At 38.6% G+C, this 25,335-nt stretch overlaps 1 protein-coding gene across 9 annotated transcripts in view; it reads left to right on the forward strand.

Annotated features, from left to right (window-relative positions):
- Positions 1-25,335, forward strand: part of CEP170 (centrosomal protein 170) — a 177,881-nt gene that overhangs the window by 122,978 nt on the left and 29,568 nt on the right. For 7 of the 9 annotated variants that reach the window (XM_019526993.1, XM_019526992.1, XM_019526995.1 and 4 more), the window contains 3 exons: positions 7,932-8,058; positions 15,612-17,465; positions 23,268-23,502. In XM_019526993.1, coding sequence (XP_019382538.1) covers positions 7,932-8,058; positions 15,612-17,465; positions 23,268-23,502 — 2,216 coding nt within the window. Of the gene's footprint in view, positions 1-7,931; positions 8,059-15,611; positions 17,466-21,136; positions 21,188-23,267; positions 23,503-25,335 lie in introns of all 9 variants that reach the window. The other 2 variants (XM_019526996.1, XM_019526998.1) reach the window with 2 other exon arrangements.

The following is a 25,335-nucleotide window of genomic DNA, read 5'->3' on the forward strand; positions in this document are numbered from 1 at the left end:
TGCTCATTTAAAAAAAAAAAAAAAAAAAAGCATGTAGGCAAACCTTAGAATAAGTTAGCTACATTCATTCAGTATAAATATTTGGTGTATTGTATCTGTCTTAGGCAAAACTGATGAATTGCCATTTTTTTACAGGATTTATTTTTATCATTTACACTTAGATTTACTGATTCTTATAATGTGCATCCGAGCAAATTTTTTATTCAACTCCACTACCTCAAAAGAAACTAAAACTCAGGATTTTCAGATGGATAGTTATTTTTAGTTGCTTTATTTTTTAAGTGTTTTTTCCTCTTTTCTAGAGTTCACAGTGCTAGAGTGATTGTAGATGTTCTGATGTTCCATAATAGGCTTTCAGCCTTGTATTTTTTAAAACCTGAGGTAAATGACTGAGTATCTATAATAAACTACAGGTGTTCATATCATTTTTTTTTCTGAAGATATGCTGCTCCCAAGTGGAATTTGGAAGTAAAAATCGCAACGGGTGCATCTACATGAGATGCTAGAAGTGTAGTAGACTAATTTTACTGCCCATTAGCATAGCACAGCAAAAGTCTTGCTAATGTGCAGTAGAATAAGTCTACTGTGTATCAGTGTCACGTAAAAAATATGTGCCAGTGCTACTGTACAGTAGCACAGATTACAGCGCATTTAGTACCTGTTATTACGAGTACTAAACTTAATGCGCCATAATTATGGTGCATTAATGCATGTGTACATGTGCCCAGTGAGGGATTTACTTAGTACTCTCATTCATTATGGGGGTTGTATATGTGAAAAGAGTGAATAAAGAAAACTGGGTCAATCCATAGATGGTTTAAAAGGCTGCTGTCTTCAATCTAAGCCTCTCCTTTCTGAAACTCAGACTAAGAAAGATTTAAAAATGTTCATGAAATCTTGTATGCTACTTAAAAGATGTCTCTTTGGTGAGATGGAAGTTTCTGAAAGGCTTTTGGTATGACTTGCATGGTGGTGGAGTTTAGTATTTTTAACTAGTATTTAATTTGTGTCTTTTATAAACTTGTGCTGTTGGGTATGTTTCACTTAACCGTAATGCTATCCATAATTAGGGGAGGCAAGTGGGGCACCTGCCCCAGGTGCTGACTTGGAGGGGCTGCCCGAATGCTTCTCCCAAGAGTCTTTATTGAGAAGCTGGGCAGCCCTGTGCCCAGTAGTATACGAGGTAGGAGTGGCTAAGCAGAATGGCCTCCCCCCAGCATCTGGGATTTTTGCCATGGGAGGTGCAGCTCCTTACCCAGTTGTTTTTCTGGAAGAGAGAGAGTTGAGTGAAGAAGGCACCAGGGGTGGCCTCCAGGGAGTCCATCCCAGAGGAGCTGCACCTCCCTGAGAGGTGGTGAGGGTGCCTGCAGCAGTAGCTGCCACTAGAGTCTGGAGAAAGCAGGGCAAGTAAGTTTCCCCCCACCCCCCCCGAATCCTGCTCACTCGGCCCCTGCTCTCCAGTGGTCAGCACTTTGCCCAGGGTGCTGCAGGAGCTCACTTTACAACTGGTGCTATATATTAGCATTGAAAGTAAAACTCTTCTGAAACCTTACTTTTATAATAACAGGTTTCCAAAAACTTAAAAAGAAACAAAGTTGTCTCATATGATTTCTTTCACAACTCACAAGACAACTTTAACCCTGAAAGTGGCTTAAACAGTAGAGTTTGTTGTGGGGGGGGTTCTGAAAGTAAACTACCAGGTTCCTTTGTACTTAATGTTTGGGTGTGCAAAAGCTGACTATAATACCCTGTTCCTCAAAACACTGAAGTTGCAATTTCTAGTACAGACAATCTAATCAAATTCCATAAGTGTACATGGCATAAACTTAAATACAGAGAGCTGTCTCTACAAATTCTTCACCAGCTGTTAATGGTTATGGAAGACGAGGAATTCTACACTGTGTTTTGGCTGAAGCATAAATGATGGTGGACGGAGGAGAATGGAGAAGATACATTTTGGGATAAACCAAAGAGAAAGAAGTGTTAGAAAATTTCTCCAATTAGCAATTCTATAACTTCTGTTATACGAGCTGCTGCAGAAGTACATGCAACTTGGTATTCTTTTCTGTTCTGTTGCGTTCAGCAATACATACAGTTCACTGAAACAAAAAACTCGTAATTTTCTGTGGTGAATTGACATTTGTAACATTTTCATTCTAAAAAAATAATTCAAATGGCTGAAGTTAATCAAGTGTTTTAGATGAAAGATCAAGCTGATATTTTCCCTATTTTCCATATTTATAGGATAGTCTCATAAGTGAGATGTAGGCTGTTTTTGCACTCATTTGTCATTCACAGAACAGGGGAAATCTAGTACCCTGAATTCAGATTTTGTTAAATAATTGAGCTAGTGATTTTGTTTTTTAAAATGTATGCATTTCTAAATGTGTAGTCTACACACACATTTTAATTATTTGGAATTTAAAATGGTTGATATATAGAGTAGAAATGACCCTAGGAATTTTATTGACATATAGAACCTTCAGCTTCTTTTACATTGGTAGAAACTCACGCAATAGTTGTGGACATTTGTTATTATTCAATGTCTGTTAGTCTATATGTAGTGATTTTTAGTTCAACTCCAAGAGGAAAAATGCCAGAATCTCAAGATAACCACCACCCTACACCCTAGTCAGAACTCTAATGGAAGTTGCTGAAAATTGAGTGAACAATAGAGATGTCTCAGTCTCTTGGTTTTAGTCTCCTTTTCTCACGTGTGTGCACGACACACGTGCTCTTGCTCTTGGTCTCTATCTGTCAATCTGTGGTTATCACTGCAGCCTAATTAGAATTGTACTTTGTGATTACATTTCATGTACATTTTTAACCTTCGTAACTATCATGTTAAAGACTAGTCTAACTGAAAATACCAATTGTGTATGTGCATGTGAGAGAGAGAAAGAAAGACATTGATTTTACTCTATAGTAAATTAAATAATAGCATTATATTGGCCTATTTAGATATCTCTTCTAGGTAAAGCTTAAAAATGATTCACATGGTGCATAAAACCATGACCTGTGTGCAAGTTGAGTTGTTGATTAGAGATATGTATAATGTAAATAAAGCTATTCAAGGATAGCTTCTGCCTAGGCGAGTATTGTATTTTTTTGTTTTGTGATCTTTCCATGTCCAACATGAATGTGAAATTTGTCACTAATTCCTTAAGATGATAACCCTAATGGTTTAAAAGCAATCCGTCTTAATTCAGTTGAGGACCTAAATTAAGAGGTCCTCAACTTCCTTTTCCTGGCTAAGATAAAAACAGTTCAGTCCTTCACTTGATGCATTAAATTATATTACAAGACTTTAAAGAGGAGCTTAATTGTAATTTATACAGCCAGGTGTCTAAACTTGCTTCATGTTAACTATGAAATTCTGTTCCAAATAGCCTGATTTTCAGAAAATTATACTTACAACATTACAAATATTTCATTCATTATATACTAGTCTTCCTGTCAGGGGCAGATTTAACATTTTCCTAGAGAAAAAGGCCCTTTGAGCTAATCTCTACTTCCTTGTTTTCCTGAAATCTGTTATTGGTTAAGGCTTTTGCTGATCTACCTTCAACAGTTCTCTTTAACTTAAGGAATGTAAAAGCTTGGGTTCACCTAGGCACAGAGATGTAGGTTTTTCGGAAAATTTTCCAATGCCCTAAATAGAGCGTGACCTGATTTAGCATGTTTATTTGACTTATATTTAGTATACCCAACTAAAAAGTACCCCCATGGTAATTTTATGTCCCGATAGCCACAAGTATTTGAACTGAAATATTTTATTAGGAAAAAAATTAAATACAGCACACTTAATGTGGTTTAAATGTTATATTCAAACAAATTAAAAGCTTTATGTAGAAATAAATTATTTTTATTGGAATACTTTACAGCACACTTAATGTGGTTTAAATGTTATATTCAAACAAATTAAAAGCTTTATGTAGAAATAAATTATTTTTATTGGAATACTTTACAGCACACTTAATGTGGTTTAAATGTTATATTCAAACAAATTAAAAGCTTTATGTAGAAATAAATTATTTTTATTGGAATACTTTACAGCACACTTAATGTGGTTTAAATGTTATATTCAAACAAATTAAAAGCTTTATGTAGAAATAAATTATTTTTATTGGAATACTTTACAGCACACTTAATGTGGTTTAAATGTTATATTCAAACAAATTAAAAGCTTTATGTAGAAATAAATTATTTTTATTGGAATACTTTACAGCACACTTAATGTGGTTTAAATGTTATATTCAAACAAATTAAAAGCTTTATGTAGAAATAAATTATTTTTATTGGAATACTTTACAGCACACTTAATGTGGTTTAAATGTTATATTCAAACAAATTAAAAGCTTTATGTAGAAATAAATTATTTTTATTGGAATACTTGTAAAATGTAAAGACAGTACACAATAGCATGTACTTCCCTTACATTGTTTGTTTAAACTTAAGGAAAAAAACGCAGACACTGGAAACTGTTAACACACTAATTTTAGCACACCCACAGAACTGTGTATGATATGCCGTAGTTATCCACTCATCTACTTCAACAGAGCTTAACTGTCTTCCATTGAGGTCACTGTGGCACCTCCAGTTTCACTGTTACTATTTGTAGAATCACTTGCACTACTTATTAGTGCCATTTCAGAATCGGATTGAGGCAAATCTGATTCAGAACTACTTGAACCGCATTCTCTTTCACTAAAGGATTGTTTTACCAGTGAGTCTATGGGCAAGGGCAACTTATCATCACACTGCATCTTCTTCCCTAATTGTGCTTCTGACTGATTCTCCAGAAGCAAGAGATTTTGAGAAATAGAAACAAGCTTAGCAGTGCGTTCATTTATTAGTCTGTTCCTTTTTTGTTTTGATTGAACTGAAAACCTTCCAGTTCAATTCACAAGAAGCTGCTGTTGGTGGAATGCTTGGGATCCTTAGAGCAATCCTGCACAACAGTTGGGTGTCACAGTATCCCTTCCACCAGTAAGAGGAGACATTCACTGCTGCCTGTCAAATGATGTCTTTGGAACAAAGTTTTTCTTTTGCGCAGTACTCAGTAATGTCTGTCATTACAGCTATTTTGTCAATGTTGGGGACATTCTTAGCTACTTCCATAATTGTATTGAGAGCAGTAAATAATTCATCATCTTATAACTGTTGACCTCTGTGTTAAGGATCCAAAAGGTTTGCTGCCAGATGAACTGTCTGACAGCAAAACTCAGATCGCTTAGTAAACGTTTGTTTTACTACTACTATCACTTCTTTTTTGATAGAAGTGAATAAGGCAAAAGGTCAATTAGATTTTTATTCAGTTGTCTGAACATCTCTGGAATATTTGAAAGGCTTGGTGCATCTCCTTCAACTTTCTTGATAGCCACTGAAACTGGTAGTAGCAAATTGAATGCTCCTTGAACTCAAGCCCAGAACCCATCGTTGTTGAGAATCTGTTGCCGAATGTTTCACAGGAATAATCTGGGATACTGTGTCATCTATTAAAGTACACTTCAAACAGTTCTTTGTGCACAGCAAACTATGTAAACTTTGTCAAACCCCATCTAGTTTCTAGTCGAACCCCATCTAGTTTCTCCTGGCAATAAAAGTGAACTTTCCTTCCCCTGCTTCTCTTTCTGTAATTTCTTCAAAGACTGATTAGTACCATGATGACTGTTGAATACCTTCACAATCGCTTTGCAGTTTCCCAATATTGTCTTCATTGTATTTACACTTACTATGTGCTTTGCCAGAAGATTCAACCCATGAGCAAGACAGCCAGGTGCTATTAAATGAGGATACATTGCCTTTAATATTTGCCATGCAGCTGTCATGTTACCTGCATTATCAGTTACGAGGGGTTGTAGCCTGGAGAGACCTGCACTTCCAATCTCTTCGCTCAGTAATTTGGCTGTGTATTCACCTGTATGACAAGAAGATTTGGTACCAATTGCTTTCAGGAATATTGGTTCAGGTGTTGCTGACATAATGTTCAGTAAAGGATTTCCCTGTATATCAGTCCATCCATTTGGTGTCAGAGTCAGTGATTCTGTTTGACAAATCCTTTGAATAACCATTGTTTGCACTCTGTCATATTTTTTATCTAAGAGAGAATGTGATAAGCAATAATGTGACAGTAACTTACACGATGGGCAAATTAGTTTGTAGTGTTCCTTCCAGTATTGATTTTCAGTTATGGAAAGAGGTGTACAGCTTGCAAATGTAGCCCGAGCTAATGTCTCATCTGCTTTTTCTTGATTTTTCTTTTGACATTTTGTTCACAAAGCTTGATGAAAAGCTTTACTGTTTTGATCAGCTACTCATGGTGAATTGCATATCTGGTGACAGTGATCTTGAAAGCGAGGTTCTTGCTGCTGCTTCCCCCACACCTGGCAGCTCAACATTTTCATTTTCCACTTTTTGAAAATCTGCTATATCACTTGAGTTACCAAGTTCCTGCAACAAACAAGGGAAAATTTTTATTTTAGCCTATTCTATTCTGGCCTCATCCATCAGAAGGAGAAGGAGAAGCAGCAGGGAGCTTGCTTTCCCCCTCCCTGCCAGAAAGAACACTGCTGCTCAGTTGCCCCGGAACTGCAGAGCCAAAGGGAAGTATAGTCTGGCCTCTGCCATTGGCCAAAGAACTAAGCTCGCTCTGCTGGGTTGAAATAGTTAACTATTTATCTGTAGTGTAATTTAAAAATATATATATATTGTTAAGCCTAAGCCACTTTGGGTGCTTAGTGCAAACAGAAAAGCAGGATACAAATATTTTAAATAATTAAATAAATAATAGTCCAGAGTTGCATTAACTTTTAAAAATAATGTTTTAAAACAATATAGATGGTAGTCTGTACTGTGTATTGTTTAACACATTCATTTGTTTACTTACATAGGATTCCTGAAGTAAACTTTTCCCAGATGGTGTCGTCCCACTACTTCATTGTATTAGCTTTTTGTATATGGCTTGTACTCTTTCAGGACAGTTTCTACATGTTATTAAATGTTTCTTCATTGTTGTTGTGTTGTTAGCATACTCCTGCCTGCAATATTTACATCTGCCAACTTTTGTCCTTCCTTCAGGGGCTTGAACTTTGCTATAATGATGCCACACTAGTTTTTTTTCTGATTAGGTATTATTATGACTACTTCAAACCAAAAGCATTAAGAAACTCGTAGATCTTATGCAAACACCTCCAACTTCCCCAACTCAAGAAAAGAAATGAGATGCTACCCTGTGTGTTTGCTGAGCTGAAAGCGAAACAAAAATTAATGACAGTTTTAGTTTTGCTTTCACTTGCAGTCTGAAATTAAATAAGAATTTTAGCTTTGGTTTTGATTTGACCTGTACAGCCAGTTATGTGAATTCATACCTTGATTTTTGGTTCGGATTATTATGTGAGTGTATTTACCCTCCTGTTTACAAATCAATAAACCATATACGTACTTTCTCACACATTTCCTAGGGATAATCGCCTGTAAAACATTAATTACAACTTTGAAACTGCCAAGCTGGCCTAATATTGGATTGGCATCCATTCATTGTTACTAATGAATTTTATGAAACAATGAATTTTTAGAAATGGAAAATTTCCCACAGAAAACTAAAGCACTGGGAAATTTTCCACCCCACATCTCTGCGTAAACATATTCTCTGTTTACATAGTTTCTGTTTAAAAGTTCATTGCAGTCAGATATCACTGCTTAGCCCATTGTGCCTCTGTTTAGAGTCCAAAGAACAGAGTTCAGTATTGTTTTAACATTCTCTAAAATGTATTGAAGTAAGTTCTTTCAATATCTGCACCATCCTGTCACCCATAAAATACCTAAATTAATATTAACAACATTTTTAATGTGCTAGTTTAATCCCTTTTTATCAAGTATCTTTAATCAATATCTGATTTTTCTTTTCCTGTTTTGTTTTCTTTCTTCAGGAAAGCTGTACTGCATCTGGAAATAAACGATGGGTATCACAGTGGGCTAGTTTGGCTGCTAATCATACACGACATGACCAGGATGACTTGAGGTTGGAGCCATCTGCATCTGGTCCTTTAGAAAACGGTACTATAAGTAGTTCTTGTTGTCATCTTACTTTTGTAGTTTTTTTATGGAAAGGGAAAAGGAGGTGGAAGTCTTGGTGACAGAATTAGATGAACTAGGTCATATGTAACTGTCAGTCAAAATTCTGTTAAGTCTTAAACCTTACTCAACTATATATTACTTTTGTATTTCATTATAATGACAATAAAACTAAGTCTAAAATTTATAAAAAGAAAAAAAAATTGGTAGCTATCCAACAAAGATAGAAATATAGACATACATTTAAGTTTGTATGGATTGATTTGAATCAAGAATCCATAGCTTTCTGTATTCACACTATCAGGGATGAAGGGGCAGTGTCCCAAAAGTGTTTCCTTCTGGGTTAATTTAGGATCATTTGTGACTTCAAAACCAGCTGACTAAAACTCCTACCATCTATGCAAAGTTAAAACTTCCCTAATCTGAAAAAACTACAGAGTAGTATTAGAGATATTGAATTCCACAAGATCTAGTACCAGCAACTAGCATATTTGCAAAGGATTGTATTCAGATGGCTGTTCCTAAAAATGGTGAGTAGTATAAATACTTCTTTCTAATTTTACTATAACTTTTTTTATTAATATCTCTTAGAAATATCTAAATATGTCTTCTCTCTTTGTTCTAGCTGCAGATTTTTCTTCCAAGAATGTTGGAAGATGTTGCAGTTCCAGGGTTTGCTGTACCTTTAGCTTCTCACTCTGTCTCTCTGTGGACAGACTTTCCAAGTGACAGGTCTGCACATGTAATTCTCTCCAGGTGGAATCCTGAGTACTCAGCATACTACAAGCTACTATATATTTGTTCAGCAACTATATTTGCAGCAGTACATGGATTTGGCACCTCTAGGCTTTCTTCTGGAGTTTCCTATCAGTATAAAAATTAATTGATACAGATTGGTATTTACATATCCACAGGAACAAAACCAATAGAAGAAAGTGAAAAGTATGTTTTCCCAAGAATCTCTTCCAAAAAGAAGCTGTTACTCCCACTGATACGTGAGTCTGTTGGGGCTATGGTGTAATGGGAGGCTTCAGGTGAAGGAAATTTGTAAAACTTAAGTTAATAAAACAGTGAAGCAAGTTCTGAAGTGTTTTGAGCTTTTTATTAATTTCACATTACAACTTGAGATTTCAGTTATTTGTTCTTAGTGCCCTATCAGTAATCAGCTGGAGGCAAGTGAGGCAGTTGCATCATCAGGAACCTCTCTCCTCCATCCTGGCATTAGGGTCTCAGAAAGCAGGGATATTAAACAAGGAATAGGGATTGGACATAAGGATAAAGGCTCCATGGATGTCTGTTTTAAAGCCCAGTGAGCTAAGGTAAAGCTTGGAAACATTACATAAGGGATTTGTCTAGAGGAGTACTAAGGGTGTCATGTTGGTTTTTCAGTTACGATTCTATTCAACTCTGTGTCAGGAGCCCAGGCACTGGGGAAGGAGAGACTATTTAAAAGTCACTTGAAAGGCTGAAAAGGTTCTGCATGTATGTTGTATACAGACAGTGCAGATTGTCACAGTGGCTCTTGGATGCTGGCTGTATCAACCCTTAAATTTGTCCCATAGGAGGCAAGTAGGTAAATGGCTCCTACAATTCCATCTTAAAGTGTATACGGACTACATTATGGCCTGCTTCATCACATTGACCATTTTTGTTTCTTTCATGTACATTTTTCTGAAAAAGAACACTACTGAAAGAAAAGATAATGCAAAATGAACACTTTCCTTCTCACCCATGAAGCTTTGAGGCTGATTCTGATGTTTACATGCCAACTCCCCCTCTCCACATCACTATGATCTAAATATATATTCGTGTAGCTGTTAACTAATACCTTTTTTGATCATTGTTATGGTTGGGGCACTCTTAGTAGTGTTCTTCCTTTATGCAAGTTTTTCCTACTGGAACTTTAGGATGGCAGGTCCTAAATCTTGGATTTAATTATTCCTCCTCTTGAAAGTTTGCAATTCCTGTCAACAGTGGAAAGACTAGATTTTTTTTTTTGGTTAAGGTATTTTGAAGGTGCCATATGCAAATCTTTTTCAAAGAAAACTTTTAAAGTCATTGGCTGATACTGAAACTGCATCATCTGATACAAGCATAGCACTGAATGCTTCAACACTGGTTTCAGCCACTTCAGTACCATTCACTACTATCACAGTACTAAGTACATTAAGTCCAACATGTCAAACTTTAGGCCAGGGAGTTGCAATTCCATTTGTGTTGATAATGAAGATGCTGAATTTTCCTGTGAAACTTTTTGAACTAAATGCCTATTGCATGGTTGCCTGTGATTGCAGGGGACTGGACTTGCTGACCCAGGTGGGCCTTCCAGTCCTGTGCTCTTCCAGTCCTATACAGAACAACCTTCAGTTTTGCATCTCCCTTACTTTCAGGTACTCATCAATATCCATCTTTCCCTGAAATTGCTGTTACTCATGTTCTACAGCCCAGTTCTCCTGTTCCAACTGTGCGGGCGATGCGCACGTACTGCGCCGTACTCGCCTATTCCCATGTCCAGAAAAGGCTTTTCCTGTCACTACGAGTCGTTCACCCTCGGTCTGTATGCGTCTGATACACCTGCCATGACTTTGAGGGTATTCTGGTTCAGTGATATTACTCAGGCCCGTGTCAGTCCAAAAGTGAGACTCTGGGACTCTCGGGGTCCAGCGTCAATGAGGGCTCCGCCACCCCTACACCCTCACCCGTACCACCGGGTTGGTTGTTTCTCGGGGTAGGTGACCCATCAGTAAGTCGCTCCCCATCCACTAGGCAATGTCTGGTCCATACAACCAATTTTCACAGCCAGGGGTTAGCTAGAGCAATGGGCTGCCATGCCCTCTGCACCCCTTGTTATTACCCTGGCTACTAAGTGCTCTAGCACTCCTCTCTATAACCTTCTCTGGGCTCTTCAGTCCTCTCCCAGGCTTCATGCAGCCTTTTCGTCCTCCCAAACACCGGCCAGCCTCCTCTTCTGTAGAGAGTGCCCCTCTACTACACTCTATACAGCTCCTGGCTCCTGCCGGGTCCAGCCATTCTCAGCCGCGTCGCACAGCCCGTGTCTTCGCTGGGACCCGTCGACCCAGCTTCCCCGCCCTGTGGGGGCTTCCCCTTACCCCACCAGGTTCGGCAGTGCCTCCGGACTGTTCCACTCTGCCTGCAGGTGCTCCCTCGTGTCGCAGCTGCCGCCCGGCTCCCTTCCGGTTCCGCCTCCTCTCTTCCAGACGCCGGCATCTTTCTTATGTTGGCCCTTGCCGTCCGGGCCACGCCTCCTTTCCCACACCTGTAGACGGTAAGTGGTTGCCCCACGTTCTGGGCTTGAGTGAGGGAGTTTAGCGCTGCTGCACCGGGGCGGGAAGCCTCAGAGCTGGCCCGCCTCTTCACTCCCTCACACCAACCTTTACAACTATAATCCTCTTAATTCCTCAGGATCACAGTGTAGACAATTCCTCTGCTCATTTCCCAAATACCCTTTCTTCTGCATGTGTTATGTGAAAGAAAATCTAATCCATTAGAAACTAGCATCATAGGAATTATGATGGTCTTGTATCCTTATTTTTGGAGCCCCACTTCCTATCAGTGTGATGTATGTGGATGGTCATATTGGAACAAAATTAACTGCAGTTTATGGATCTAGTCTCTTCTTTGTCTCCTTCAGAAATAGTCTCTCCCTTTTTGAAGCAAAGGGGAAGAGGGTGTCATTAGTCTGGGAATCAATAACTTATAGGCTAGAGAAAATATGTAAACTGATTGTTCCTTACAGTTTCACTCTGTACCTACTGCACTCTGAATAACCTCCGGCAACAAGAAGCATGGTCATATTCTGCTTCAGAGCTTTTGGTGGTCCCTAGAGGCCAAGACGGATTTTTTTTTCTCCTCTAGATTGCTTCCTGGGAAGAAAAGGAGGAGGGGTTGGCTTTACTCTGAAGTATTGGGATGCATCGTTAAGGCTGGAGGTTTGTGGTCTTCTGGCCCCATATGTCTACCAATTGAGCCAGATAAAACAGGAGAGTGGAAGCGGATGGGAAGATGGTTTGGCAACTGCCAGTACTTCTGGATCATGGTGTATGTTTGAGAGGTCACCAAGATCTTTGACACACATGCCTAAGTGGCAGTATGGAGGAGTGAAGGTTGCCCAGACCTTTCATCCCCACTTTAAGCCATTGAGACAGAATCCAAAGGCCAGATGGAGTTGAAACATTTGGTGCCTCCATGGCTGTAGTTATATAAGTTTCCAGGAATTATACCCAGGTTTCCTGTGTGGCCAACAAGGATTCTACCACTGAGCAAAAGGGGACTCTGGATGGGAAGAAGTTTCTTGTATTTAGATGTAAGTAGCATTTGGGAGGTGTGCTTGAACTTGGCAGGATGGTTTGCTTGTGTGGGGGGTTGGACAAGGAGGCAGTGCTTGAGTGATGGGGGAAATTGAAGTTCTCAGGTGGAATGTTTGTTTTTGGTAAACTTGCAGAACCTTTTGGGTAAGGTGGATATAAATTAGTATGTAAATTCTTAGAAAACCCAGAAGTTCCTGGCTGAAAAGGGTCTTGCTCCTCTTCTCAAGGAGCAGGAAGCAAGTTTCTTCCTATGTCTGATTGACAAGGTCTGGGAAAGGGTTTTGCCTTCCTCTGTAACATGGGGCCTGATCCATTTTCCTAAGATCTTCTGAGCTAATTACTCTCCTGCCTGGCATTGGCAATGCCCTCATCTCCCCTTTTTGCACCTTTGCTATATTATCCTGTGTTCTTTGTGTTTCAGCCTTAAAGTTATATGTGAGGGTTTTAGTGATTTTGGGGGGATTTCTTGAATAAGTTCCAGTGAATGCATTGGACTGGATTCAGTGGTCCAGGAGTCCCCTTCCTGTCCTATATAACAGGAAGTGGACTCTCTTCTATTTCTCAGGTCTGTAGAAGAGGTCCTGTGGTGCTATAGAAGAAAAGGTTTCTGTTCAATTCATTTTCTGATATGCAGAAAATGGAGAGAATGGAAGCTTGTTTTGAACTCATAATACTTTCAATTGCCAACTGAAATTCTATGATCACATTATCCTCTGTAATAGTATCTCTTGATCCAGAATGTTCGGTTATAGCTATCATCCTGTCGGATGACTGTTTCCATAATTCCATTTATCCAGTTCACAAGTGGCATGAGGTTTCTCATGAGTTCAAACCACTGGCAGTTTAAACTGTTACCCTTTGGTCTCTCAGCAGCCCAAAGGAATATTCACCAAGATCTGGGCAGTAGTTGCTCCATATATGAGCTAACCAGATATAAAGAGTTTATCATAGTTACATGATTCCCTCAGAAGGAAATCTCAGAATCATGCATAAAGCTCTGCATCACATACGGAATCTTTTCATATCTATATGGGCCAAAAAAATGAAGTCTGTTTTGACATCTGTGCATAACAAATAGAATTCACAGTAACCATATTAGACTAATACAGATTCAGAATCGTTTCTAATGTCCACTTCAGTCAAATTGTACAAATTCAGTCAAATCATTGGATCACAGAATGTGTGATCTCCTTCATTTCCATTGTGCAGTATGTCATTTATGCATGAAAGGTAGGGTAAAATCAGCTTGTGCCATGAGCAGACACATCACAAACATGCTTCTCGCACTTCCAGAAGAAATTTTATTAACTAGGCTTATGGAAAAAAGCCTAAAATGTATGCCAAAGAGTTCTTTCCTCACCTATCCTTCCAACCACAGTTATATTAACAAGATGCATTGCTTGAATTGAGAGGCATATTTGTATTACTAGGCATATAGACTTGCAAAGGGACACTCGTTTTACATACACGTGTTGGAGTACTGAAGTTTACAGGGTACATATAGAATTCTTGCATCTGATGTAAGGTTTCTTTAACCATATACTGACTGACAGTATAACTAGGCATGGAGGGGCATGGGTATCTTCACTATGTCAGAAGGTCATTTAGATATGGAATTGGAGTGTTCAGCACTGGCTGTTTCTCAAAGCAGTTCTCTCTTGGGTTTTCAGCATATTTTGGCAGATGGTTTGAGCAGAGCTTTTAAACGTATCACAAAATTTAGAAGAATTCTGTAATCCAAACTATTTCAGTGTCATGTCATCCTTAAGTACAATTCTTTGACAGACAGGAGCAAGTAGTGTAAAACCTTTTGTTTCAGGGGGTTCAGAGCACAGGATCTCTTTCAGGTATATTCTTCATTCAGAGTATTTATGCACTGATGGATTCTTATTCATAGATTCCACTGTTATTCTTGGATAGTGGTATTCTTTTTTTAGCAAATCTGTGGTTATTATCTGTTTTTAAATAGGCTCTGTACTGTCCCCTGCATGTATTGGATTACTGTTTGGGTCACCAAAAGTGGAGTAACAATATGAATGAGCCCTTGAAATAGGGAAAACTCCTTATCTGTATAGCAACTGGAGTTTTTCAAGATACGGGTTTTCCATCAGTATATTTTATGACTCGCCCTCTTTCTCCTGTTGCCAAGGAGTCTTGTTACAAATTGGGTTGTGGACAGGTAAAGAAACTGAATGGCCTTTAGACCTACATTGCCACTACCATACTTTTAGTATAGGAGTACAAAGGCCTGAACAGATAATTCCACCTGAAAGACTTTAATCCCTAGCCCATGTGCAACATGAATGGGATATGAAGACAATAAGCTCCAAAAACAGGTCCTATACCCCCAATTCACCAATGGTCACTACTCTAGATGTGGGCAAAAGAAGAGATTCAACAACATCTTCAAGGCCAATTGAAAGAAATGCAATATTAACATCAATACCCCGGACACTCAAGCACTGAATTGTCCCCATGGTATGCAACAAGGCATTGGACTTTTTGAGCTAACTCACCCCATTTTGGAGACTGATAAATGAGAGAGACGAAGGAAAAAAGCTGTGACCCAACCTTAGAAGTATCTACTTCCTCCTGGAACTATGTTACAGTCGAACACGTGGATCAACCTCCTTGGGCCTCAGCAGACACATCAATTATTTCCTATTTACTAAAAGACTATCATCTTCGTATTGAAGGATGCTTCTGACAAAGATATAAGGAACAAACGGAGAGATGTTTCTCTATAGTCTTGACATGCTCTCTCTGTATATCCTTCTTTTCTTCTGCCAACCATGCAACACACTGAATTTTAGGAAATATGCTTCTTCATGAAAGCTTGTAATTCTGTGCATCAAATCAAATGCGTAATGTTGGTTTTTTTCTTGTCAGTGCTTTGCTACGTGCTACAGTTTTTAATAGATGCTTTTCTCTAATATCTTGAAATGTCATTTCTGTAGCTAATAACATGTTTTATAAAATTAAGTTTGGCTTTCATTGTGAGTAAATACTGAAACTATAGTGAAACAATATAGTAATTTATATTCACCAATATATTGCACAAGGGCTTAGTACAATAACTTACTACAAAAATGTACTGTATTAATAAACTCCTGTGTATACTTAAGACTTAAAAAACAATTTTGGCAATGGAATTATTAAGGTACTGATTTTCTAGATGACTTATTCTTTTTCCTTTTTGATTTTTAGATACAGACATCAGTGAATCTGGCATTTCAGTTAAAAGCACTGGTTCAGCCACGTCTGTGACTAGCCAAGGTGAGCGGAAGAGGAGAACACTTCCACAGCTTCCAAAAGAGGAGAAAACTGCTGAAAGTCCAAGAGCAAAGGGTACATCTCAGAGATCAGAGATAGGTGAAAAACAGGACACAGAACTTCAGGAGAAAGAAACTCCAACTCGTACATCCCAAAAAGAAATACCACATGATGCAGATAGCAGAAGCATGGCTAAGTCAAGCAGAGCAATGAATGGTCTCTCTCCAAAAGCTGGTGGAGACAACAAGGTATTTTCTCACCCTACCAGTTGTCCTTCCAGTAAAGACAAGGGTGAAATTGCCAGGGAAACTTCAGTGGTAAAACAAGCTTTAGCTAAAATTCAACAGCAGGAACAAAAAGAGCAGGCACATTGGACACCTGCTAAACTACTTTCCACAAAAGCTACTGCAAACCAGGTTGAGAAAGGTAGAGAGGAGGCTCCTACTCCCCATAAAAGCTTGGATAATCATGAAAAGGCCCCAGGACACGCTGTTGGTAAAGCAGAAGTGAAGGTGGCCCAAAGTGAAGGGAAAAGAAGAAAAACTGAGGAAATCATAAAAGGTCAAACTCCAAAAGGATTTGGAGGAGAGAAGAAGGAATCGTCAAAACCATTAGTGAGACAAGGCAGCTTTACTATAGATAAGCCTAGCACAAATATCCCTATAGAACTTATCCCTCATATTAATAAACAGACTGGATCTGCTCCCCCTTCAGCATCCACAAACCGAATACGTGAGAGAAGTGATTCTATGGATACTGATTCTAGTCTGGATACAACACTCATTTTAAAAGACACAGAAGCAGTAATGGCTTTTCTTGAAGCTAAGTTGCGTGAAGAAAACAAAACAGATGAAGGTCCTGATACTCCTAGCTATAATAGAGATAATTCTATTTCACCAGAGTCTGATGTAGACACAGCCAGTACAATTAGTTTGGTTACTGGTGATGCTGAAAGAAAACCCAGTCAAAAGCGAAAGAGCTTCACTACTCTCTATAAAGATAGATGTTCCACTGGTTCTCCTTCCAAGGATATTTTAAAATCTTCTGCAACAAATGCTAGAGAAAAGGTAGAAAAGAAAACTAAAACCCGATCTTCAGATGCTGGTTCAAGAGCAGATGCTCGTAAACTCGTGCATTCCAGTGGAAGAATAAGGCAACCATCAGTAGATTTAACAGATGACGACCAGACATCTAGCGTACCTCATTCTGCCATTTCTGATATCTTGTCATCTGACCAGGAAACTTACTCTGGCAAATCACATGGAAGGGTTCCCTTTACCTCTGCAGATGAACTCCTACATTCCAAAATGGAAGGGAAGTCGGTTAAATCAAAGACTTCACCTGTTACAACTGGACAGTCTAGTAAGTCTACCACTCTTCCAAGGCCTCGTCCCACGAGGACTTCTCTCTTGCGCAGAGCACGGCTTGGTGAAGCCTCAGATAGTGAACTTGCTGATGCTGATAAAGCTTCAGTGGCTTCTGAAGTATCCACTACAAGTTCTACATCAAAGCCTCCATCAGGAAGGAGAAATATTTCCAGAATAGATTTACTTGCTCAACCACGCAGAACTCGACTTGGCTCTTTATCAGCACGAAGTGATTCTGAAGCAACAATAACTAGAAGTACTGCTTCATCTCGTACCCCAGAAGCCATCATTAGAAGTGGTGCAAGATTAACACCACCAGCGGATAGTAGTAAAATTTCTGCTAGAACTAGAGCTAATAGCATTTCTCGACTTTCAGATTCAAAATCCAAGCCATTGACCTCAGCCCATAATTCTCCAACAGGTATGTGACATGATTTGGATCCAGTCTTTTTTTTCAGTACCTGATATTTTGCTTGCTTTCTTGTAGTCTTTATTTTTATAGATGTTTAAAGGAGTATAGTTTAGTATGAAGCATTAACTTCATTTGAAGCATTCTTTCTCTTCCAAGAAAGAGGCTCTTTATTATTTTTAAGGGTTTCTTAAAGTTTGTTACAAGGAATCCTTTGCCCCTTTGGCCTATGTTTTTTTTTATTGGAAACCTCCTACCAAAGGTGGTATCTGAGGTGTTCAGATGCTATTAGGAGAAAGAACATGGAACAGAAATCATTGCTTGAAATTCAAGACAGTTTAAGATCTGCTTCCAGAAAGTCAAAACTAAGCAGTGAATAGCAAAATATGCATACTACTAAACGTAAAATCTACTGAACCAAACATTACAGAACTAAATGGCTAATATTAGCTGAAATATAGTTCACTATCAAGGGCTGAAGCCCTGTTTAGGGCCGCTTTCATTACTGATTCCAAACTACGATTTGCTAGAAAAAACAGGGTATGTATTACAGGGTACAGGCCCCTACTTCTTCCACTTGTTTCTGTCAGGATTGTTGTTCCTGTAGGAAGAAGGCTACTGTTAGTAATCCTGAACCTATCATCTTAAAGACAGTCTTACAAATTATTGACATGACACTGCAAGTAAGGGCAAATGAAAGACCTTGGTAGCTGCTGGTAGTTTCCATATGGCCGGAATATTGAACGGCCACAAGAAAACTGCTGATGTTGAAGTCATTTTACATATCAGCCAGTTTGTTCATGGGAACTAGTGCTTTGTTGCAGCTACATTAATTTAACTTGGGTACAGGCTCTTCTCTGTAAAGCACCAAGTGGAAAACATGTTATTCCACTAAAATGATTCCCTTGCATTCACTGCTTTGAATGGGACAACTTTACCACTTCCTGTCTCCCACCTGTTAGAAATATTTCTATGTTGCTTACCTACTTTTTATGCAAATAAAGTGTTCCTATAAAACTACTGGGTTCAGCCTGGAGACCAACTGGTGAAGCAGCAGCTATGAAGAAAAGGACCTTGGGGTTATAGTGGACTATAATATGAATATGAACCAGCAATGTGCTCGTGTTGCCAGGAAAGCTAACAGTACGCTGGGTTCCATTGGTAGGAGCACTGCCAGCAGATCAAGGGAAGTGATTTTTTCCCCCTCTATTCAGCACTAGTGAGGCCACATCTGGAGTACTGTGTCCAATTTTAGGCCCCCCACTGCAGAAGGGATGTGGACAAAATGGAAAGAGTCCAGTGTAGGGCAACAAAAATGATTAGGGGGCTGGGGAACATGACTTCTGAGGAGACCCAATGACCTGTAAGGTCCCTTCCAGCCCCTAACAACTATGAGAGGTTCAGGGAGCTGGACTTACTTAGTTTGGAGAATAGAAGCTTGAGGGGGAATTTAATAGCAGCCTTCAACTACTTGGAGGATGGTTCCAAAGAAGATGGAGCTAGACTTTTCTCAATGGTGGCAGATGAAAGAACAAGGAGCAATGGTCTCAAATTGCAACACGGCACTTTAGGAGTTTAGGTTAGATATTAGGAAAAACTTTCTCATGAGGAGGGTAGTGAAACTGGAGTTTGTGGAATCTCCATCCTTGGAGGTTTTTAAGAGCAGGCTAGATAAAACCTTGACTGGGATGATATTATAGTTGGGGGTAGTCCTGCTTTGAGCATGGGGTTGAACTAGGTGACATCCTGAGGTCCCTTCCCACCATAATTTTCTGTGATTCTACTGCCATTGTTGATATGCAGACTGAATACTAGGTACCTATTTCTGTTATGCTGACCACTAACATTTGTTACCTTGAGAAGTAAATTATAGTTTAATCTCAGTCTAACTGAAAACATATTCTTTTAAAAATTACGAAATTTAATCCTCACTGAAACATGAAGTCATTGTAAATGTGAAATTGTATCTGATTGTTTCCTTAAAAAAATCTTATTATGAATAAGTAAAAGAAAACAAAAATCCCACACAGGCCTTATGCTCTGTTATTTTAAAATGGAGATGAAGGTTGTAAACATTTTTCCCTAGCATGTTATCTACCTTGGTGTTCTATATTGTACATCTTTACTCCTGATGATTCCATCAGAAGCTGAGATTTTTGTATACAGACCAAATGGCTGCTGCATCAGATGAGGCAGAATAGAGCCAATTTGTTTGCTTTGATATATATGGTTGATTTAATTCCCTAATATTTTTCATATGGAGGTTGACCATCAAAGGAATAAAAACTAGAAATTTCTTGTTTCACCATACCATCTTTTTCTGTTTTCAATAAAATCCCATTAGGATATTTTTTCCTTCTTGTAACAGTATGAACTTCTAGTTTTCCACAAGACTATTAGGACTGTTAAATATTCAAGACACCATTGTTTGGAAAATTAGCAGTATAAATTGTTCCTGTGCTAAATACTTTACTAGTCTAAACCCTGAATTGAGGAAAATATAAAATGCCAAAAGAATGCTCACACAAAAAAGCAAGAAACAAATCAGTTGAAGCCAGGCTTGTTACTGCGGGAGGCCTGTGCATGTTAGGGAAGTTTGCTTTGATGTAGTTAGTTATACAGTGTAAATTGTCTTACAAACGCAAGAGTCTAGTTGTTTTATGTTTCCATTTACCTCTCATTGAAATGATGACGATCACTACCCATTTCAGCAGGTTACTAGGAAGTGTCATTAATTATTTTTTTGTAAAGCTGTTTCAAGATGATCAGACACTGTTCTACACATGCACTATATCATTAAAAGTACAACACACTTGCCCTAAAACATTATCTCTAGTAAAATGTTGTTTGCAGAAATTTCAAAATTCACTTTGTTAACAAAATAATTTCAGCTCTCTAATGAAGCAGCTTACTGAAGTATCTCAAGGCATTTGATTTGATTTGTTGATGCCCCAGGCAGCCACAAAACACCCCTGATGTCCTGTAACAACGTAGAAACTAAGAAAGATCAAGAGCCTCAAAGATTACAGTGAGCCACAGGAAAAGAGCAGGAGAGATCAAGGTATCATTAATACCTTGGGCAACTGCAATGACATGGAGTTTGTTAAAACCATACTAGGTATATTTTGCCTAGGAAGTGAACTATGCCAAATAACAAAAAGAAAAGAGAGAGAGTAATTGAACCTGTAGAAAAATGTTTTTGTAACCCCAGCCTGGCAGTTTAATCCTAGGTATAAGTAGGTCATACCAGCCAGGTAGGGTGACGTGAGGTCTCCCAGACGTACCCCTACGTATTTCTTAAGTGCTCAGTTTCTCTTCACTGTTTTTGATCTACGGGACTTGCACCATTTTTACGGTAAGCTAACCATGTTTCCAAACTTATATAAGAAACTTGTAAAACATTCAACCCAACATCATTTTGAGACCTAAAGCCTTTTTGATCTTTAAATATCAGCTTTTGGCTCTAAATAGCCATGCTAATAATGTAATGTAATCTGGATGCCCGTTCCTTTTGAAATTTATTTTTAAATGAATTTATAATTCAGGATATTTTTCATCAACCATAGAATGCTATATAGAGGAGTTCATGCTAAATTTCATCAGTAGATATTTATTAGGCAAATGTTGCAAATCTGAATGTTATCATTAAGAATTAACATGATAAAACACTATTTCGTACACAGAGAAATCCCAGCTTCTCCCAGACCCAGATCCTGCTGTTGAAACTTACAGTGGTAGAGTACTAGAAATCATATCTGTTTCTGATACTTCACTTTTCATTCAATCTTTAGTTTTTAATTTGATTGCATATGCTCATTGTATAGTGCTAGTTCTAAAAATAATCTCTCTCAAGTGGGATTTTTTTTAGAACAAGTTATGTTGATTTTGCTATTTTTCCCTAAATTAGGATTAGGACAAAAATTGATTTAAAAATTAAGTTATTTTCCAAAAAGATTGTCGATAAACTTTGGGCCCAACTCATAAAATTCTAAGGTCACATGTCACTTGCATGCTTTTGGTGGAGGGAAGTGCTTTTTCTGCTTATGATCTGTTTTCCTTAGTCTAGTTTGAATCTTGTAAGAAGTGGCTATTATATCAATAGAACTTTTTTCTTGATTAAAGTATTAAAACACGATTTAAAGTCCATTTGAAATAGAAGTAGAACATGATATAAAGCCCATTTGAAGTCTGTGGGTTTTGAATTAGGCACGCATATAAACCTATTCTTCTTGGTTTAAATAATCTGAAAAAAATCAATCATTTTCATTTTAACAATATTTAAATGAGGGAAGGGAAAAAGCTTATGCTCAATTGTCACACTCTACATACTATAATATTCTAAGACACTGCCTATATCTGTTTCTAACTAAAAGTTCACATTGTGCTTACCTACATTCTACCTACATTCACAATCGATTCATGTTTAATTTGATATCGTATTAATAATAACAATTAAAGGGACAAGGCAAGATTTATTGCTTGTATTTTTTATATTATTCATATTGTCTATATCAGGGGTGTCAAACTCATCTAAGCTCTTGGACCATATCCAGCCTGCAGTTGTGGGGAGAGCAATGGAGCAGGGGTTAACTCAGCTATTGCTTATGTCCCCTCCTCCCCCTCTATGCTGATACATGTTCCCAGCAGGGCTCCGTAGTTGGGAATTCAGTAGCAGGACTCAGGCCTGAAGTTCTGGCCCTTCTTGCAACCCTATGGAGTGGGTGAAATGGCTCCAGTACATAGGCCTTATCTTTGACACCCTCCTCTACATAATTAAATTAATTTTATTTAACATTTTTTATTTATAAATTGCCAAGAAAAAATTGCATGCTTCTGAGAACCTATATCATGGTCATGATATGCCTAACCAACCTCAGAAGAAGTGTCTACAGTCTTCCTAGTTTTCATTAAGTTATTCTATGCATACATTTAGGTTATTCTAAAACTAACGAATTAATCTTTAGTACAAGAGAACTTATTTTCAGAGCTATTAACAAAGAAATAATTGCCATTTATGGGACTCTGTGCTAATAAGATTTGTTAGGTACAGCATAATATAGTAATAAATCTTTCTACTTGCACCACTATTCCTATACCCTGTAGAAAAGGGTAAAGGATGACTGTTCTGAGATCCATTTTCTTTCCATTAATGAGTCATTGTTGGGGAAGAGCTTAGTTTCAGTTGTCCACTGATACTCTTGTCTACAAAAATGTATTGTTTTCAGTGTGAATACAAGTCTGTCTGCTCTGAGGATTAATATTGTAGATGTATTGCTAACCTTTGTAACAGAATATTGAATTACAAAGTGATGCATAGTTTGTTCTGTAGAAGTTATGCATTTTTTGTACAACTACATGTTGCCCTTGCAGCTTATCCCTTCCTTCACATGTCTTTTATAATTTTTTGTATGTTATGTTTAAAATCAATACCTTGAAACTTACCTCTGGGTAAAATTTGCAGAAAAAGTTCAATCCAACTATCTGAGTAAATGTTAATGAATTGGGCCCATGCTCTATAATGCAGTTTGCTTGCGTTATATAAGGTTCTTAGCATTTGCATCTTTTTTCCCTACTCCCCATTATACAAAGAGCATCTTTTTTTTTTTTTTTTTTACATTTTATTAATCAGTATTTGATTTTAACACAGTTTTTTAGCTTTCTTTTTAAGATGTAGTAAACAAACCCTTTGTGAGGTACTTGGGGCTTGATATTGAGCAGTTTTGGTGTTTTGTCATGGTGTTTCTAAAATCATACATTTGTTGTTTTTTAAAAGATACAATAATAATTCTTTTTTTAATAATTAAACTAATATAGTAAACTCAAGATGGAGGCGCTTTCCTACAGATTATGCTTCCACCTCAGAAGATGAATTTGGATCAAACCGTAATTCCCCTAAACATACCCGTCTACGTACTTCTCCAGCCCTGAAAACCACTCGACTGCAGAGCACTGGAACAGCAACGCAAAGTAGCAGTACATTCAAGCGTAGGATAAAGGAACAGGAAGACTACCTTAGAGATTGGACTGCTCATCGAGAAGAAATAGCAAGGTTGGTTTTAAAGGAATGCCTTTAAAATATCAATGCCTGATTATCTGAAGTAGTAGCACAGTAAAAGTGAGTTAATGTAATTACCAGGCATTTCTTCATATACAGTATTTCTTATGGCTAGTTGTATAGATAACCTTAGACAAGTGTTTCTCAATCTTTTTTGAGTGAGGGCACCCTTCTACAACTGTTCTGTATGTGGCCGCATCCCCAGTTGCGAACCACTGTTGGTGCTGCCTCAGCCTACTTCAGTAGTTCTCAACGGTGGGTTGCTGCCACCAGGTAAAAGTGCCCTGGGCACCTGGTGCACAGCATGACTGGAGAGGACTGCAGCCCTTCCCAGCACAATTTTGCACAGCATCTCCTGAAGACAGAGGCACTTAGGGCAAGTGGAACTGTCTGGGTTCCTTTGTTTCCAGGAGGAGAAAGAGGTCTCCTGGCCCTTGCTGCCCCCCCAGTAATATCAATTCTAGAGCCCCAGCTCTTGTCAGACCTATAACCCCAAGCGCTACCCCAAATCCACCGCTCCCCATTGTCAGAGCAGACAGTTGAGAGGAATGGAAGGGGAGTTAGGGTTAGGGTAAGAGAATTCCCAATATCTTTTGAACATTACTGGGGAGTCCCCATGTTGTTCAAAGGGTGGGAAGATGCACCTCTGCTTGGACAATCCAGGTGTCTCCAGGACTGTTCAGGCAGCAGGTGGAATGTCTGCTGCCCTTTAACATTCCTGGGGAGACCCATGTGAACAGTCTGAAGTCTCAGTGGGAATCTGTGCCATGGTTTGAACATTCCCAGCACTGTTCAAGCATAGCAGCAGTGAGATCTCAGGAGGGCTGAGCAAACCATCCAGAAGCCATTGCTTTCCCTGCCCTTCAGAGCAGGAGAGGGAGAGTGGAGGAGTGCTGGATACTGGGACTCCTAGGGACCCAGAGATAAGCGTACAGGAGCTACAGACTTCCTGTCCATTGACATCTTCCTCCTTGCTTTGCGTTAATTTTGTTGGGTGGACGCTGGCAGTACAAGAGAAGAAAGCTTTCAGTTCCAGCTCGTACTCCCACCTTAGCCCACAGAAGCCCAAAACTATATTTGCAAAGAAAGTCCTCCTCAGCCCTGGACTGCAGCATGCCTATTACAGTTGTACAGTCTCCAGGTACTTTAAATACCAAACTCTAATCAGTCTCAGCTGAGCATATATGAAGTATTTTTTAGAAGTTTTGAGTACATTTTCATAGAATGGGAAAAGAGACATCCTCAACACAAAGGCTTTCCCCCTTGCCAAATTTCAGGTCCCTACTTCAAAGCATATGTTTCACTTTTCCAAGAGGTTACTCAGAGCTTAACCTGTATAATATAATGTACTTTTTCTGTACCCTCATAGTTAAAAATAGCTGAGCTATTTTGCCTTAAGGGTCAGCCTGAGGCAGATGTCCATCCTGAGTGGTTTGTTTGGCAAAAATATAAGTAATTAAAGACAGAATCTTACAGTACTGAGGTTGGAAACCTTTTGCCAGTAAAGGTGACTGCTTGCAACCCAGCATCTACCATGAGCTATATCCCACAGTAAATGATACAAAAGGAGTAAATAGAAAAAAGCAGATACTAGGATCCAGGGAATGCCTTCTCTGCTGTATCAGTGAGCATAAATGAATATGGCAGGTGGTAGGATCCTGAAGGCACCTCCTCTGCTGCTTGGGCTAGTTGGTACTGCTGTGGAACCTATCCAGTCTCTTTGGCTAGGTACAGACAGTTGAAAAGCCTGAGGCTGAACTGATCCAGTCTTTGCAGGTTACTCTGAGCTGCAGAAATTAATCTGAGAAACAACTGGACATACATTTA

This window comes from Gavialis gangeticus, unplaced genomic scaffold, assembly GCF_001723915.1.
Source record: "Gavialis gangeticus isolate Ggan-Ray unplaced genomic scaffold, GavGan_comp1, whole genome shotgun sequence".
In the NCBI taxonomy this organism is placed as follows: domain Eukaryota; kingdom Metazoa; phylum Chordata; order Crocodylia; family Gavialidae; genus Gavialis; species Gavialis gangeticus.